Source organism: Arctopsyche grandis, chromosome 8, assembly GCF_051622035.1.
Source record: "Arctopsyche grandis isolate Sample6627 chromosome 8, ASM5162203v2, whole genome shotgun sequence".
Taxonomy (NCBI): domain Eukaryota; kingdom Metazoa; phylum Arthropoda; class Insecta; order Trichoptera; family Hydropsychidae; genus Arctopsyche; species Arctopsyche grandis.
Window position 1 is genome coordinate 1,789,559 of NC_135362.1, and position 14,823 is coordinate 1,804,381.

Genomic DNA, 14,823 nt, shown 5'->3' on the forward strand with positions numbered 1-14,823 from the left:
GTTCTAATTTTTGTCTATACATACCTTTCTTTATACGGCTTTTCGCTATAACTTGTTGTGATATACATAGTTAAAATGTCAATTGCAGTTTGCTGCTGGTGCACTGCAGAATAGACAAAATGCAGACAAAATAATTTTTTTTTATTCATACTTAATTGACTTTCTCTAGGCTTACCAACTTTTCATCGGGCCCTGCTTTTAGGGACGAGAGTATAAATCTTAGAAAGTATCTAGTAGTTTGTTTTATTCTAGAAGTTAATTTTTACTGGTATGGGTGTATTTACTCTTGCATACATTAAAGAATAAAATGAAATCAATTATTATTAATAATGTTAAACTAAATCGAAATTTCCTCTGATCAGTAAAATATCCTCCAGATATGAATTTTAGGCATGAAAATGAACCGAACCGAAACGAAAAAAATATCGGTTCGGTTTTAGTTCCATTCAAGTCAATAAAACAAACGATATATTTTTTAGACTTTTATTAGAATTCATTGAATTTTTAAAACTCTATAACCATTATGGTTTATATAATCTTTCACCTCTTTCATAAAAATTTTCAACTCCTAATTTTCTTTGGTTTGATTTAATGTAAATTATCCGGTTGGCTTCCATTTTCGAATATAAGTCGACAATATGTATATTGCTGAGTTAATTTCCCCGCATTCAAAATAGGATTAAATGATTCACGCACTGAAAGATGAAAACCATAGTATTGCATTCGAGTTACGTACTCTTTTTCTTATGATTCTTCCCTCAGTGCGATCCTCATCATCTATGTACCTTAATTCAATGTCAATAACCCAGCCTTTTTCACCATGGGGAAAAATATAGGATGCGTCATTGCGTCTAACGTCGGAAACAGGATGCCAATTGGTTTAACTCTATTCTATTATATTTTTAATATATGTAAGTGAAAAGTGCTACAATTACAATGAAGAAACCAAATATAGACTTCACTGAGAGGATTAGTGAAAAAATCTAATAAAGTTTTTGGTGCTTTTTCTTCAGCTAAAAAAAAGCTTCAAATAGCTTTAGAGTGCATTCTATTGCTGGTGATACTGATAGCCACCTAGTTTTTGAATGTGAGAGTAGATTTTAATATTCAATATTAGCAAAATCACAGAAATCTTTTAGTCTTTCTGTTCTTACGGTGTCTATTCCGCGTCTGCGTGTAATGAATCATTCTGAGTATGAGAAAATTATCGATTCAAGATAAATTGATTGATGCTTAATACTCATTTTTTGTCTCCCTTCTACACATAGTTCTCCGGAAATTATAAGACAGAGACAAATACATAGTTCATTGTTTAATATTGCTGCAGTGTTTACCAGACTGTCTGGTCCAGACATCGACTTTTTGTTTATAGTTAATGTTAATTCTGGGTTGCAAACTTCTGTAGCAATTTAAAAAGTAGTAAACCGAGACATTCGGGACACTGGGACACGAGATTTAAAACTGGTGACAATCCCGATTAATCGGGACGCCTGACAACCCTACGTATATTGTTCCTCAGTCATGTTGGCTCGACGACGTCGTTCCCTTTCAGCTGCAGAGGCACGTTGTGCCAATAGTTGTTCCTCTGACATGTTGGCTCGACGACGTTGTTCCCTTTCAGCTGCAGAGGCACGTTGTGCCAATAATTGTTCCTCTGACATGTTGGCTCGACGACGTCGTTCCCTTTCAGCTGCAGAGGCACGTTGTGCCAATAGTAGCTCCTTTGTCATGTTGTCTCGGCGACGTTGTGCCCTTTCAGCTGCAGAGGCACGTTGTGCCAAAAGTAGTTCCTCTGTCATGTTGTTTCGGCGATGTTGTGCCCTTTCAGCTGCAGAGGCACGTTGTGCCAAAAGTACTTCTTCTGTCATATTGGCTCGACGACGTTGTAACCTTTCAGCTACAGACGCACGTTGTGCCAATAGTTGTTCCTTTTTCCTGTTGGCTCGACGACGTCGTTCCCTTTCAGCTGCAGAGGCACGTTGTGCCAATAGTTGTTCCTCTGTCATATTTGCTCGACGTCGTTTTTCCCTTTCAGCATTAGAGGCACGTTGTGCCAATAATTGTTCCTCTGTCATGTTGGCTCGACGACGTTGATCCCTTTCAGGTGCAGAAGCACTTTGTGGTAAACGATGTTCCTCAGTCATGTTTGCTCGACGTCGTCGTCGACTTTCCGCTGCAGAGGCACGGTATGCTAAAAGTTCTTCCTCAGTCATGTTTGCTTGACGTCGTCGCCGACTTTTAGCTGCAGAAGCACTTCGTGCTAAACGTCGTTCTTCAGACATGTTGGTTCGAAGTTGTTGACTTTCAGCTGTGGAAATATTACATGTTAATTGCTGCTCTTCAAATATATTCTCTTGAGAAAGCAGCACATTATTCTTTAATATTCGTTAATATAACTATTATCTGTGACCCGGCACTGAAAAAGGAATCCTGATTCGGAACTGAATAAGGGATCTGGATCCGGAACTGAAACAGGAATCCAGATCCAGATCTGAAAAAGAAATCGGGAACCGGAACTGAAAAAGGGATCCTAGTCTGGAAATGAAAAAAAAGGGACCGGGATCTGGAATTGAAACAGGAATCCGTATCCGGAACTAAAACGGGAATCGGGAATCGGTTCTGAAAAAGGAATTCGGATCCAGATCCGGAACTGAAAAAGAAATCGGGAAACAGAACTGAAAAAGGGATCCTAGTCCGGAAATGAAAAAAAAGAGAAACAGGAACCTTTTTTGAAAAAGAAACAGTAAATACGAGCATTCGGAAAAATATACGTTACGCATCTGTTGCTGTTATAAAATAAAGTAAGGCGAACCTTTCTAACAATTCGCATCATGGAATGAACAATTTCTTTTTGCCTAAAAATTTTAAACATACAAATTTATTTGTACGATATTTCCCTGGATGAGATCTTTCATGGAGCACAATATGAAATTTTTTAGTAAATTTAAAACAAAATTCACAGCTATGTGACTTTTTCCTATTTGGGAAATTCATTTTAAGGTTTGATCCGGACTGCATCTCATAAACACATTTCATAAGTTTTTAAAAACGTATCAAGTGAAATTTCAGTATCACCTTTTGTTTCCGCTTTGTTATCACACGGAGTAGCTTCTTTTCTACATATCTATAAAATAAAACAAAAAAATGATATCACTTTACTGGCGAGATTATGATTTCAAATTATATAGATGTTTTGCTTAAAAGTATTGAATACCTGTTCTTTTATTTCGTTAGTAATCGAACTCATTTCATATGTTATTTCATGAGTTTTTAGTAACGTATCAAGTGAAATTTCATTATCACCTTTTGTTTCCGCTCTATTATCACACGGAGTATCTTCTTCTCTACATATCTATAAAATAAAACAAACATACAATATATTTTTACATAAAAATTGGAAGTCACTTTACTGGCGAGTTTGTTTTCAATTAAATAGATGTTTTGATTGGAAGTATTCAATACCTGTTCTATTATGTCGTTACTAACAGGGGACTCTTCATCTTCCCATATCAAGTCTTCCAGGAAAATGCTTTCCGTCTTGATAACTAAACAATCACTTAATTTCAGTTTTGATGTTCTGTCATTTTGAATGCAAACGTCGCGAAAAGTACTAAGCAATTCCAGAGTGCAGTCACATGACAGACATATCATGTTTGGCATATTATCATCTTTCTCAGCCTGCGAATGAGTATGGTTTAGATATGATTAAGGTCACCATGTTTTTGGGAATTGTTGTAAGATAAACATATTAAGAATTGAAAATATGGGACAATTTTAAGAAATTGAGAATAGAAGACGCGTTCTATAACAACCCATATATACATATGTATTTAAAACGATGAGAACAAACTAAACCATAATAAAATTAATTAATTTCGTGGGCATATCAAAATACAGAATATCAATATTTCAAATTGTGCAAATTCAGAATATTCTAATTAAGAATAAGTTGTCAAAGGAAGAGGGGCTGAAATCACCCAGTCTACCCATTGGCTGATCTGCCTTTTATTACGATATTCTAAATTGGAATACTCTGCATTTGTACATGTTTTCACCGCCTACCCATTTTTGTGCCGACTTGTCCTGTTACCTCAATTGGCAACCAAATGACAAAGGTTAACCGACCTGCAGTTGGCAGCAGGTCCAAATGCGTTGTGCTAATGGATGAGAATTGTCATGGATGGAGACGGTCGCAGCAGGACGAAGGCAAAGTCTGCACTCCATTGCGAAAGGCAACGCAATGCGAAACCGCTACAAGAAACCACTCATGCAAGACGTCAAAATGACGTTTACATATTCTTCTTCTTCTTCTTCTACTCGATATTTGGCCTAAATCACGCAGTTAACAGTTTACAGAGTCAAATGAAAGCTTTAAACGGTTCGGTGATTACTGGTCACAAATAACTCGTCACAAAGTCACTAAAATCTCTATAGCGGAACATCTGGCAGCCGAAAAGTCCATCATACTAACGATAACTATCATAGTAATGAGAACTTGAGTGCCAAATATTGTGTATTCGCGATTTTCATGGCAAAAATTGTCTTTGTGACCACCCCAATGTGACGAATAGTCCAATTACCCTTAAAACAAACATTATTGAATTCGGACAATCGTTAAAAATCATGACTCTGATTCTAACCTTTCCTCACAATTTGATTTCTACTTTCACAAGGTAAAAATTGGGTCTTTGAATTTTAAGAAAAGGAGACGGCACAAATCCTATGTTCGAAGATAGTCGTCACTGAGGAAAATAATCCAGAACAATGACCAGAGATATTGGATCAACTGAAGAAGAAAAACAGGAATTGATAAAGAAGTGTGGCGGCTTTATGGCATGGCCGAGTTTCAGTCACCTTCCTGCGAGTTGGGACCAACTCGGCCGCGTTCAAAAGTTGTGTTCCGACCAAGTCTTCATGGTCAGCTTTCGTGGCGTTACGACCAAAGGAGCCGTTTTGGAGGGAGATCGGCGCCGAGCGCGCGTCCCCGCCTCCTATTCGTTTTCCGCGTCGGTCGAGTGAACATCTCTGTTCGCTACCGAGTTGGTTCCCACCACCGAGTCCCGATCAGCTCAGCCTTGATCGGCAGACGATACTGGAAGTACAGCTTCAGTATACGTCCGGTGAGAAGTGAGGAATTCCTGGTCTCTCTTCGTCGAAGTCAGATCACGTAGCCACGTGGTTGAGTGAGGTTATCATAACCTCTTGAACACGTGCGCGCTAATTTCAAGTCGGACTCCCCCCCCCCCCTTTTCTGTCCCCCCTGCTTGATCTCTGTATATACATATATATATAAAATACAGTCACCATACAAACAGAATTATAACCTGTTTTCATTACTATTCAATTTCCCGCCTTTGTCCCGTATCACCCTCACTTACGCACACTGTACGAGAGAGAGAGAGATATACATCGAGCCGAGCCGACAGCAGCAGAGACCAGACCGCAGACGACGACCTGTAGATCCCTTGGAGGAAACCAGCCCCGCCCACGCTTACCACGAGCTTCTACGAAACCGACTTCCGGGGTGCTCTCGAGTTGAACATCCCTGGAGTCTGTACATTTGGTCCTTCGATAGCCGAATCCTCCAGAGCTGGTCTGCCAACATCGTCTAGTCCAGGTTGGTCGTCATTTGCATTTTTCTGTTGTGGTTGCTATTTTTTTGGTCGCCAGCATCCATTTTGTTTTGTCCGTATCCATTGTCCTTTGTTTATTTTTTTTCTCTTCGCGTCCATTTTTTCCTTTGTTTGCTTTGCGTCGCAGTTCAATAATGGAGGCTTTGATTGCTCTTAAAAAGGCACGAAAAGGTATTCGAGCTAAATTAACTCGCAACGCGAATCTATTGGGGGACAATGTAAGCCTCATCGAGCTCAAGGCTAGATTCGAAATGATCAAACCACTATTGTCTGAATTTGAATCGGTCCAAGATCAGATAGACGAGCTGGACCAAGAAGAGGCGCAGGCCTCCGAGTCCGTCGTGGACATATTTGATAGGGAATATATGGCCGCCATCGTGCGATACACCGAAGCAATCAATTTACGGGAGCCGCAATTTAACGTTCCGCCATTAGATGTCGTTACATCCGCTGTCACACCTGTGCCGCAGTCACCGATACCGCAATCAAATACAGCAATCAAATTGCCCCAGTTGGAGTTGCCCACGTTTGAGGGCAACATCCAAAATTGGCCCCAATTCGCACAACGCTTCTTGGCCGCTATGGCCGGCGAGAATTCGCAAATCGCCCGCTTCCAATACTTGTTGGCAGTCCTGAAAGGAGAACCCAGTCGCGTAGTTAGTGGCCTAGAGTTAGCTGACGATGCCTTCTCCCGCGCGTGGTCCATTTTGGATCAACGCTATAACAATAAAAAAATTGTTATTCAACATCATCTTCAGGCATTATTTGAAGCCGAGCCAGTCGCGAGCAACCATCACGTCAGTTTGCGTCGTCTCATAGATGATGCTAACATGCATGTACGTGCGCTCGTTAACTTGGGCGTCCGGGTCGAGACCTGGAACGAGATTCTGGTGATGTTTATCACCAGAAAACTCGACCGGCACACACTTCAGCAATGGGAGCTTCAGGCTCCCAAGTATGAAGACTGCACGTTTGTCAACATGATGGACTTCCTAACGGGCCAGTGCCAAGCCGTGGCAAATGCCGACTTCGTTCTAAAGGGCGAGTCGAATGCCCAACCTCGAGTTGTCAGTGGCCAAAAGGCGGCCGCGTTACATGTGGGAGGGGAACACCCCTCCTGCATCAACTGTAGCGGAAGTCACTCGCTATTAGCATGCACATCTTTCCGCCGTATGAGCGGTGATGAGCGTAGGGCGGCCGCTATCAAACATAGGTTATGTCTGAACTGTCTGAGACCGGGTCACATGGTTCAAGCGTGCCGAACCAAACAAAGATGCGTGCGTTGCGGTCGGGCGCACCACACGCTCTTGCATGACGCAACGGCGTATCAGGCTTCACCTTCAAACAAGGTCAAAACTTCCCAGAGCCCCCAGAATTCGAAGTACGTCAAACCCGTAGAACCGTCAGCAGTTTTACATTCGGTGAGACACGCGACGCCTTCACATTCCCGCACCGTTTTGTTATGTACCGTAGAAGTACAAGCACGCGGTCGTGATGGGCAGTTGCATAAAGTGCGGGCTTTACTTGATAATGGCTCCGAGGTCAACATAATGTCCGAGGACTTAAGAAGGCGACTCGCCTTGAAGTCAAAAAAGATGGACGTCAACCTGCTGGGAGTAGGTTTAAATAGGACGTCCATCTCCTATGGCGCGGTAGTGCGTATACTACCGCGTCTCCCCAACCAGGGCGCCGGCATGGACATTGATTGCGCAATCATGTCCGACATCACGCATCAACTGCCATCGCGCAATGTGTCTGAGATACGGAGCCATTTGCCGCTTCATCTTCCCCTTGCTGATCCGTCATTTGACTCTCCCGGTACGGTTGATATGGTGATGGGTAGCGACATCTATCATGCCATATTGCGCAACGGAAGGCGCACCATTTCCATTCCTTCACGCGGTGACAGACAAGGAAGCATAACCATGCTAAACACCGCGTACGGTTGGATTTTAGGTGGTTCGATTGCCGCTCCCGCATCATCGAACAATGCACGTAGTTGCAATCTCTCACTCATGCGCTCCATCAGAGCATTCTGGGAACTAGAAGAACCGAACACCTCCAAGGTAGGGTTAGATGAGGGTCATCCCGCCGAGCAGTCATTCATACATGGGACTACTCGCGATTCTTCGGGTCGGTTTATGGTCAGACTGCCATTCAAGGCAGACAGTCACTTATTAGGCGATTCACGCACTGCGGCGGAAAAAAGATTCCGTGCGCTTAAGGGCAGATTTGCTCGTAACGAACAATTTCGCAATCGTTACGAGGCATTTCTGCAGGAATTTATCGATCTGGGGCATATGTCGGAGTGCAATTCAGAATCCGTCCCAAATTTCTATCTCCCTCACCACGCCGTCTCCAAAGAAAGCAGCCTCACTACAAAGCTACGCGTAGTGTTTGACGGGTCGGCAAAGTCATCTTCGGGAACATCTCTAAATGACGTTCTCCATGTCGGTCCACGAGTTCAGGACGACATATTCGACATTTTATTACGTTTTCGGCAGCACTCAGTTGCAGTGACTGCGGACATCGAAAAGATGTACCGACAAATCAGGGTACATCCAGATGACCAACCATTTCAACGCATTATCTGGGGTTTGGGTAAAGGGGCGCGAACGTATCAGCTAAACACTGTGACGTACGGCACTGCCTGTGCTTCATTCTTGGCAACCCGTTGTTTGAGGGCCTTAGCCGATGAACATAGGGCGGAATTTCCCGAAGCTTCCACAGTGTTAAGCAGAGACTTTTTCGTCGATGACTTGCTCTCGGGTGCCAGTAGCGTCCAGGAACTCACAAAACTGGCCGAGCAAATTAACTATATTCTGGCTCGGGCTGGTCTCCCTCTTCGAAAATGGGCTTCCAACACCACTGAACCCATCTCCATAATACCCGCTTCCGATCAGGGCACCGATCACTGCCATGTGATCAGCAAGGACGAGACATCCACTCTCGGATTGAACTGGCACACCAAATGTGACACGTTCGCTTTCCCCATCAATCTGAATACAAATGCGCAATTCACGAAACGGAATATACTAGCCCAAATAGCGCGGTTGTTTGACCCACTGGGCTTATTGGGCCCTACCATCGTTCTTGCAAAACAGTTAATGCAAGAACTATTCCGCGGGGGCCTCAATTGGGACGAGGCTATTCCCGAGAGATTAGCGTCCCAATGGGAGATTTTCATATCACAATTGCCCAAATTGAGGGACATAATGATTCCCAGACATGTTTTATTACCTAACCCGGTGAGCATTACGCTACTCGGGTTTTGCGATGCATCGCAAAAGGCATACGGCGCATGCATTTATGCGCTGTCCACCGACCGATTGGGACATCGCGTCTGTAGATTGTTTTGCGCAAAATCTCGAGTCGCCCCCTTAAAGACTTTGACTATTCCCAGATTGGAACTGTGCGGCGCCCATTTACTTCACACATTGGTAGAGCGAGTTAGAGTCGCAATCGCCGTTCCGATTGACGAGGTGATTTTATGGACTGATTCTACCATCGTGTTAGCTTGGCTCAAGGGTGAATCTTCACGTTGGACGACCTTTGTGTCCCATAGGGTAGCCAAAATCCAGTCAATGAGTGGAAAGCATTCCTGGAACCATATAAGTTCCCAGGACAATCCCGCTGATTCTTTGTCTCGAGGATTCATGCCCTCTGAATTACAAACCATGTCATTGTGGTGGAATGGACCCAAATGGATCCTCCAGGACAGGAACACATGGCCAAAGAGCCAGGTTCCCATTGAAGAGCCTCAAATAGAGGCTAAAGGGACGCGTGTAGCCCTAGTCGCTAGTACTAGTGACTGGGAGTTATTATCCCGATACTCTTCGTGGCACACGTTGACCAGAATTACTGCCTATTGCCTACGATTTATCGCGGCGTTGAGAAGAAGGGGGTCCATTAGTGGTCCACTATCGCGTACCGAACTAATCGCCGCGGAAACTAAAATCATCAAGCACGTTCAGTCGCGATTTTACAAAAGGGAAATTGCCCTACTCGAATCAGCGTTGCCAATTCCTAACAATCGCCTGAAGGCCTTACGACCTTTTTTGGATCCAGAAGGTGCCCTACGGGTGGGAGGGCGATTGAGCCACACTCATTGGCAGTTTGAGCGCAAGCACCCTCTGATTGTTCCAGCTAAAGCCCATATTACGGAGTTGCTAGTTAGAGCCGCTCATGAACAATTACTCCATGCAGGCACACAATTGGTGTCCGCCCACCTTCGAGAAAGGTATTGGCTAATCGGGGGGAGAAACACCGTTAGTCGCGAAATTCGAAGGTGCGTACGGTGCTCCCGGGTCATACCGAGACTTCAACAACCCATAATGGGAGATTTGCCAGCATTACGCACTGCCCCGGCACGTCCGTTCCTTAATTGTGGCGTAGATTACGCCGGCCCGATCCTCATCAAGGAGAAAGCGTCCCGAAATCGGTCTTTCCTGAAAGCCTACATCTGCATATTCGTTTGCCTTGCTACCAAGGCTGTTCATTTAGAGGTAGTGCAGAGTTTAACGTCCAGGGCATTTATCGACGCACTGAAGAGATTCATATCTCGGAGGGGGCTCGTGGCTGAGATCTGGTCCGATAACGCCACTAACTTTATAGGAACCGATAGAATGCTCACTAAACTGCTAGCATCAACCGCTCATAAGCAATCGCTACATTCATTTTGTTCTGAAAAGGGAATGAACTGGCGCTTCATTCCACCACGGGCTCCGCACTTTGGTGGGCTGTGGGAGGCCGCCGTAAAGTCAATGAAGCGCCACTTAAAACGCGTCATGGGTAGTACAACCGTAACGTACGAGTCTTTGAATACTCTAATAACACAAATAGAAGCCGTATTGAACTCGCGACCTTTGACCCCGTTGTCATCTGACCCTTCCGACCTAATTCCCCTCACTCCTGGTCATTTCCTAGTTGGTGGGCCACTGATTGCGCTACCTCAGGAAGATCTGGTCGATCAACCCTTAGCGAGGGTGTCAACTTACAAGCACCTGCAGCAGATGTTGCAGCATTTCTGGAAGAGATGGGCCCGAGAGTACGTCACGCTACTGCAGCAGCGCCACAAGAGTGGCTCCAGGGAGTCACCCAACTTGCAGCCGGGGGATATGGTGATAGTCGCCGAAGAAAACGCACCTCCCTTGGAATGGCCCATGGGACGGATCCTAGCCGTTCATCCTGGCCACGACGGAGTGGTGCGAGTCATCACCATTCGCACAGTAAAGGGAGTTATCAAAAGAGCAGCTCGGCGAGTTGCTCGACTGCCTGTTGAGCAACATTCGGTTAATTTGTGCAACGGAGTGGCGAGCGTTCATAACGTCCCACATTAAAGTTGGCGCGTTATTTGTATCTGTGTTGTGGATTCAGTTTATGTGTTTTAACTTAAGTTTTTGAGTTGCTTTTCTTTTATGCTTCTCTTGTTGGTTTGATTGGTGCTTTGTAATGGAGCTATCAGGATAGATTGGGACATATAACGGTTGAACAATATTGTTACCTAGCATTGGTGTTGGTTATTTGTTGGTGTTTTGGTTGTTTGTTTGTCTATTTTTTGTTTGTTTCTTGCCGGCTTAGTCAGCTGCTTATGTAGGATGGGAAACTGACGGTGGACTAATGTTATTTTGTTTGCTGACTGGGTTATTTTGTTGTGTTGTTTTTTATTTTGTTGTTATTTTTTTGCTTATTTGCTTGGTTTTTGTGTATTTCATTAGTCGCTTCTGCACCATTAATTCTTGTTTGTTTTGGAATTCGATCCTCTGACTTCCAACGGGGGGAGTATGTTCCGACCAAGTCTTCATGGTCAGCTTTCGTGGCGTTACGACCAAAGGAGCCGTTTTGGAGGGAGATCGGCGCCGAGCGCGCGTCCCCGCCTCCTATTCGTTTTCCGCGTCGGTCGAGTGAACATCTCTGTTCGCTACCGAGTTGGTTCCCACCACCGAGTCCCGATCAGCTCAGCCTTGATCGGCAGACGATACTGGAAGTACAGCTTCAGTATACGTCCGGTGAGAAGTGAGGAATTCCTGGTCTCTCTTCGTCGAAGTCAGATCACGTAGCCACGTGGTTGAGTGAGGTTATCATAACCTCTTGAACACGTGCGCGCTAATTTCAAGTCGGACTCCCCCCCCCCCCTTTTCTGTCCCCCCTGCTTGATCTCTGTATATACATATATATATAAAATACAGTCACCATACAAACAGAATTATAACCTGTTTTCATTACTATTCAATTTCCCGCCTTTGTCCCGTATCACCCTCACTTACGCACACTGTACGAGAGAGAGAGAGATATACATCGAGCCGAGCCGACAGCAGCAGAGACCAGACCGCAGACGACGACCTGTAGATCCCTTGGAGGAAACCAGCCCCGCCCACGCTTACCACGAGCTTCTACGAAACCGAATTCCGGGGTGCTCTCGAGTTGAACATCCCTGGAGTCTGTACAAGTTGCTACAGCACTTCTTTCTCGGCTGCCAAAATAAACACTCGTGCATCAACAAGCCAGTCGTCTCATTCGCCCTACCTGGTACCACCATAACTGGTGACCCCGACATCGAGCCACGCAGCCTTGATGATTTCAGCACGCCGAGCATCCCAGCCTCGTCAGCACCCCATCCCAAAGCGGAAAAGAAATCCTCCCGCCTTCGGCGCATCTCGCAGGCAATAACCGCGCAAACTACTTGGAATAATTATAATATTGTTTTTTTTGTCAGCAAAAAGCTAACACGGTTCACAGTACGCACTTTTCAGTTTTACTGAATAACCTAGTCACGTTATACATATGTATCTCAATCCCAGACTGGTTGATCCACTTAAAATATTTTTTGGAAAAGAATCTTTTTCCAACGAGGTCTCGAGGAAAAGATACAAGATCAGGCTGGCGAGTATCGTAATTCAAAATGAATTTCCTCAGATTGTTATCATTTTCTGTCAGCTCATTTGTTGTGTCCTCAGTCAGTCAGATATTTTTCTTAAAGAAGGAACTTGATAAATGTGGGATTTTTTGTAAGGATGTTTGGTGGGAAACAAGTAAAACGCAGCTTATACATACAAGAAGAAGCAGTTTATTCTTTTGTTAACAAATTATATGTGTTATCGCTAGCGTCTCCAGCGCAGAACTAACTAGCCAGCGTCTCCTGCGGATGCATGCCAGCCCTCCATCGCATACCACTCATATTAACCTTACATTACATACCACTCATTTCAACCATACATTACGTACCACTCATACAAATCCTACATTACGTATCACCCTTACCACCAGAAATGACTGAGGAAGAAGGGCTAGGATCGGTGGATTAAATCTCGGCAACAGCCTGCATTAAGTTCGCCATCTAAAGGTCTGTTCATACTTAAGAGCACTGCACGACTTCATTTCAAATATGTTATTTTATTACATTTGTAATGAACGGATTTACGCGCGTCTTTATGCAGAGGGCGTTATACGTCGTTATTCTTCCAAGAGTCGAGGTATGTAGAAACGTGGACTAACCTTGGGATAGTTATATATAGGTATATAGTCGGGGAGGTTCCTGACTGCAAGTCGTCTGCGTTGATAACAGCTTCCTGGCTCCGGAAGCTGGCTCTGCGGTCGGGTCACAGCAGCGGGAGGGGGGAGGCAGGAGACAAACTCCGTACTGCCTCGTGTGGACACAAGATGGCGATCTCTGGGCGTCTCTGAAGACGCTCGGCGGAGATGCTGGAGGAAGGTCCGTCCCGGATGGTGGCTGGCTGTCGAGAGAGCGCGTCTCGATACTTCTCGAGGGGTATGGTGTTTGGCGCGGTAAAGTAACTGGTGCCAACCTAAATATTACTACCGCTACCAACTGAAGGGACACTCGGGAGAACGTCGCGTTACATCCTCCCCCTCAAGTTCAGAGGGCAAGCGTCCGGTCTCTGAACTCGGATAGCGCCGAAGCCTAGCATTGTGCAACGGGCTTCGTACGAGGTCTTCCTCTGCGTCGCTTCGGCACGACCGGTGCCGGAACGTCAGCCTCCCTGGCCAGGTAGGGCGTCAGTTCCTTGACGTGGTATTTCCCCACCGTCTCCATGGGAGAGTCGATAGAGGACAAAAGAAAGGTAGTGGGACTCATCACCTTGCTGATCCTATATGGTCCATCGCGTACGGGGGCGAACTTAGCGCTCCGCCCCTTTTTGGCGTGACTGAGGATGTGGGTACGCAGCAACACCAGGTCACCGAGTTGGTAACTGGGGTGGGGCCTCCGGGTTTGATCGGCATACCGCTTGCTGTGGTCTTGCCGCTTCTCAATGGTTTCCTTGGCTTGTATCAAATCGTCGGCCAAGTTTTTCAAGTATGGCGTGATCTGGGGAACGTAATTATCCGCGGCCAGCACCGCGCGCAGGTCATGATGTACGTCCAGAGGCGACCTTAGCTCTCGGGCAAACGTGAGGTATGCAGGGGATTGGTTGGTTGCTTGCGTGATTGCACAATTCATTGCGAATCGGATGGAGGGCAAAGCGTGCGGCCAATGGGAATGCTGGTTCTTCACCAACATCGCGAGCTGAACCTTAAGGTCGCGGTTCTTCCTCTCCGCTGGGTTTCCTTCCAGGTGATATAGCGGCAGCAAGTTCTGTTTCACTCCAAAGGCAAACATGGCCTGTTGCATCACCTCTGCGACGAACTGTACTCCATTGTCGGATATGATTCGCCGTGGTAGTCCGTATCGAAGGAAAATTTCTTCTATTAACACTTTTGCGCACGCCTCCGCGGTTGCGACTGGGAGTGCGAACAGTTCGACCCACTTACTGGCCACGTTCTCTACCAGAAAAATCCAGCGCTCCCCCTGCTTGCCAGCAGGTAACGGACCGAAAAGGTCGATGGCTAGCACTTCAAAACGCTGAGCAGGTACGGGGGTTTGTAGTAGTCCGGTAGGTTTCAGGTTATCCGGTTTGTACCGTTGACATTCCACGCAGGTGCGGACGTAATCAGCGATGTACTTCCGCATTCCCGGAAAGTAATACCGCTGTTGCACCTTGCTGATGGTTCTCGCGGTTCCGGTGTGTCCAGCTGTAGGTGCGTCATGCAGCTCCTTCATTATCGTTCCGCGCATATTGACCGGCACCACTAGTTGAGGCTCCTCCACTTCTACATCGGGGTTGAGACGATAGAGAACGCCTTGAGTCAACAGGTAACCCCTCACCGTCCATCGGATTGCGGTCGCCGGGTC

General features: G+C 45.6%; 3 protein-coding genes across 6 annotated transcripts in view; 2 read left to right on the forward strand and 1 right to left on the reverse strand.

Annotated features, from left to right (window-relative positions):
- The window catches only part of LOC143915612 (uncharacterized), an 854,026-nt gene that overhangs the window by 88,515 nt on the left and 750,688 nt on the right, over window positions 1-14,823 (forward strand). The window lies entirely within an intron of this gene.
- Window positions 478-4,336, reverse strand: LOC143916238 (uncharacterized). 4 transcript variants are annotated; one of them, XR_013260954.1, is made up of 5 exons: window positions 4,126-4,319; window positions 3,463-3,678; window positions 3,076-3,124; window positions 1,426-2,308; window positions 478-1,358 (listed from the first exon to the last, which is right to left on the reverse strand). XR_013260954.1 is itself a non-coding variant. In XM_077437258.1 (5 exons), the coding sequence occupies exons 2-5, from the start codon at window positions 3,658-3,660 to the stop codon at window positions 1,500-1,502; spliced, it is 1,194 nt and encodes a 397-aa protein (XP_077293384.1). In that variant the 5' UTR covers window positions 3,661-3,678; window positions 4,063-4,336; the 3' UTR covers window positions 478-1,499. The 4 variants fall into 4 exon arrangements, 3 of the variants coding, with proteins under 3 accessions (XP_077293384.1, XP_077293383.1, XP_077293385.1); XM_077437258.1 differs by adding an exon at window positions 3,215-3,352 and having other exon boundaries at window positions 478-2,308; window positions 4,063-4,336; XM_077437257.1 differs by adding an exon at window positions 3,215-3,352 and having other exon boundaries at window positions 478-2,308; window positions 4,126-4,326.
- Window positions 4,765-10,972, forward strand: LOC143915586 (uncharacterized). Its single transcript, XM_077436293.1, has 2 exons — window positions 4,765-4,917; window positions 5,576-10,972. The coding sequence occupies exons 1-2, from the start codon at window positions 4,765-4,767 to the stop codon at window positions 10,970-10,972; spliced, it is 5,550 nt and encodes a 1,849-aa protein (XP_077292419.1).